Source organism: Seriola lalandi, unplaced genomic scaffold, assembly GCF_002814215.2.
Source record: "Seriola lalandi dorsalis isolate HSWRI2012SDOR001 ecotype SW California unplaced genomic scaffold, Sedor1 jcf7180002054941, whole genome shotgun sequence".
NCBI lineage: Eukaryota > Metazoa > Chordata > Actinopteri > Carangiformes > Carangidae > Seriola > Seriola lalandi.
The window spans coordinates 743,492-745,614 of record NW_019525492.1 but is presented as its reverse complement, the minus strand read 5'-3'; the positions used below and the strand labels follow the sequence as shown (position 1 = coordinate 745,614).

Here is a 2,123-nt window from a genome sequence, read left to right as displayed (position 1 = left end):
CTGGGGATGAACCACCTCGGAGACATGGTCAGTCTGGACACTGAAACAGGTCTTCATACTGCAGTCAAAATATTTTGGATGTCATACTGTAATTTTGTACAACTCACCATGGAATAATTCACAGTTAAACCTAGTGAATGTTTTATTCCTCCATCATTCTGAAGTAGAAGAACAGCAAAAAATATCCTTTCTGTATCTTCTCATTGAGGGGAAAAAGTAAAACACAGGTTCATAAGCAGCAGCAGCTTGTAGTCTGTCTTCAAACCCACATAATGATGATTCTCTATTACCTGAATATGTAAACTAGAGACAATGTACTTAAAATCTGTCCTTAACTAAGACACACTATGACTGCAGTGGGCACATGAAGAAGAAGAAGAAGATTTCAGGATGTTTTGGAAAATTCTCTAATCTGAAGAAAGATAAATTACCTTTTTGTTCCATCTCTGATCTGATCATCTCTCATTCGATTGAGCCAGCCGAGAAGTGAACACAAAACGATGATGTTCTTTTATTTGACTTATTAGCTGTGTTTAAGACTCGGTAGATTTGATGCTAATTCTACTGTTGTGCCCAGTGGTAACTTGCTCTCTTACTGTCAGTTGCTTGGCATCTGCTAAACCTCCAGGAACATGACGTGATATGTAACTCTCTCCATCCAGACCTCAAAGGAAATGTCTGAGAAGATGACGTGCTTCAGGGGGCCAACACATCATGTATGATTTTTACATTTATTTATTATTTTTTCATCTACGAATCATTTTATGGACATTTTATTTGATTGATTGATTGATTGATTGATTGATTGATTGATGGATTGACTGTGTTGTAACTTAGACAAGAAATGACAAGAGTTTGTGTCATTGTTATCGTTGTATCTTATTATTCCCTGTTTTGATGCATATCATTGAAACGCTCCAGGACACATAACATTTGAGTGTAAGAAGATTACACTGAAGGTTTAAAATAGGGGGAAGGTTTCTCTGTCCTAACCTTAAATCTCTCTTTTAACACCTGGACATACCTGCAGGATTTATGACATCACAACGAGCTCGACATCAATCACTGTCTGTATGTAGAGAGTCTGTAGTTAATAAAGTTTGTGGTATTTCTTTTTTGGGTAGTTGAAAACTGCAGGTTAATTCAGGTTTTCTAAAATTCCTCCTTCTACCTTCGGCCAATGAACTTATCAATCACCTTAATGTATATATACGTTAAATCCTGTAATGAGGAAGGGGTATACACCTACCAGCCAAGCCCTTTTTAGGGTGACAAAATTCTAGCAGGAAACTGGATTAATTGAGCCACAAAGAAAGATTCTCTGTTGTTCATAAATCACAAATGTTAATGGCAAACATTAAAAAGGGTAATGGTCCTCATTCCACAATCTGCAGACCTGGTAGTATCTGGACAATTTTGTGCAGCCAAATCGCGCCACGACTTTAAGCGCAATCAGTGGGGTGCGTAATGTTCGTAAATAAGGTATGTCTGTGTAGTGACGTGTAGGAAGTTAAAAACACTGGGAAGGTCGTCGCAGTCTGTTTACTGTGGTTGGAAACACTTGAAAGATGCTGATACTGTCGGCTCTTTCCGTTTCAGCTGCCAATCAAAGTCTTTTTACGCCATGTTGGATTCTCACATGCTACAGAGTAAATGCAATACTTTCAGATGTTCAGGCAAATTTTGTAGTGACTGATAAAAAGCTTCAACAATTACTCTGCCATATTTGTAATAGAACCATAATTTAAAAAAAAGAAAACTTATAATAACCGACTCACTGGACTGACCTAAACATTACTTAAATGCAATAGTATTTCCATGAGTTATGAATTAATAACAAAAACTTGACAAACGTTTTGTGGATATGAAGTTTTATTTATCAATTGTTTCATTATTTTATAAATTCTAAGCAAAAATTATTTGTTACAGGAATCACTCAGTCATTACGAAGGCAAAACCATTGAGTCTCAGTGTAAGACAGAAGCCAAGCTGCAGGAGAGCTCTGAAGACACGGTGAGTGGACACTGAGCTAGGCCTTCACAGTCGAGGTTAGATCTGGTTTTGTGGTGCTTGGAACTCTCTTGGAATCGCTCATCTGAGGGAGTCCTACTTGCAGTGTAATG

At 37.5% G+C, this 2,123-nt stretch overlaps 1 protein-coding gene across 1 annotated transcript in view; it reads left to right on the top strand.

Moving 5' to 3' along the window:
* Window positions 1–2,123, top strand: part of LOC111644723 (cathepsin K-like) — a gene marked incomplete at its 5' end in the record, with an annotated part of 7,037 nt that overhangs the window by 414 nt on the left and 4,500 nt on the right. The window contains one exon of the mRNA XM_087170271.1: window positions 971–977. Within this exon, the coding sequence (XP_087026397.1) occupies window positions 971–977 (7 nt within the window). The remainder of the gene's footprint in view (window positions 1–970; window positions 978–2,123) is intronic.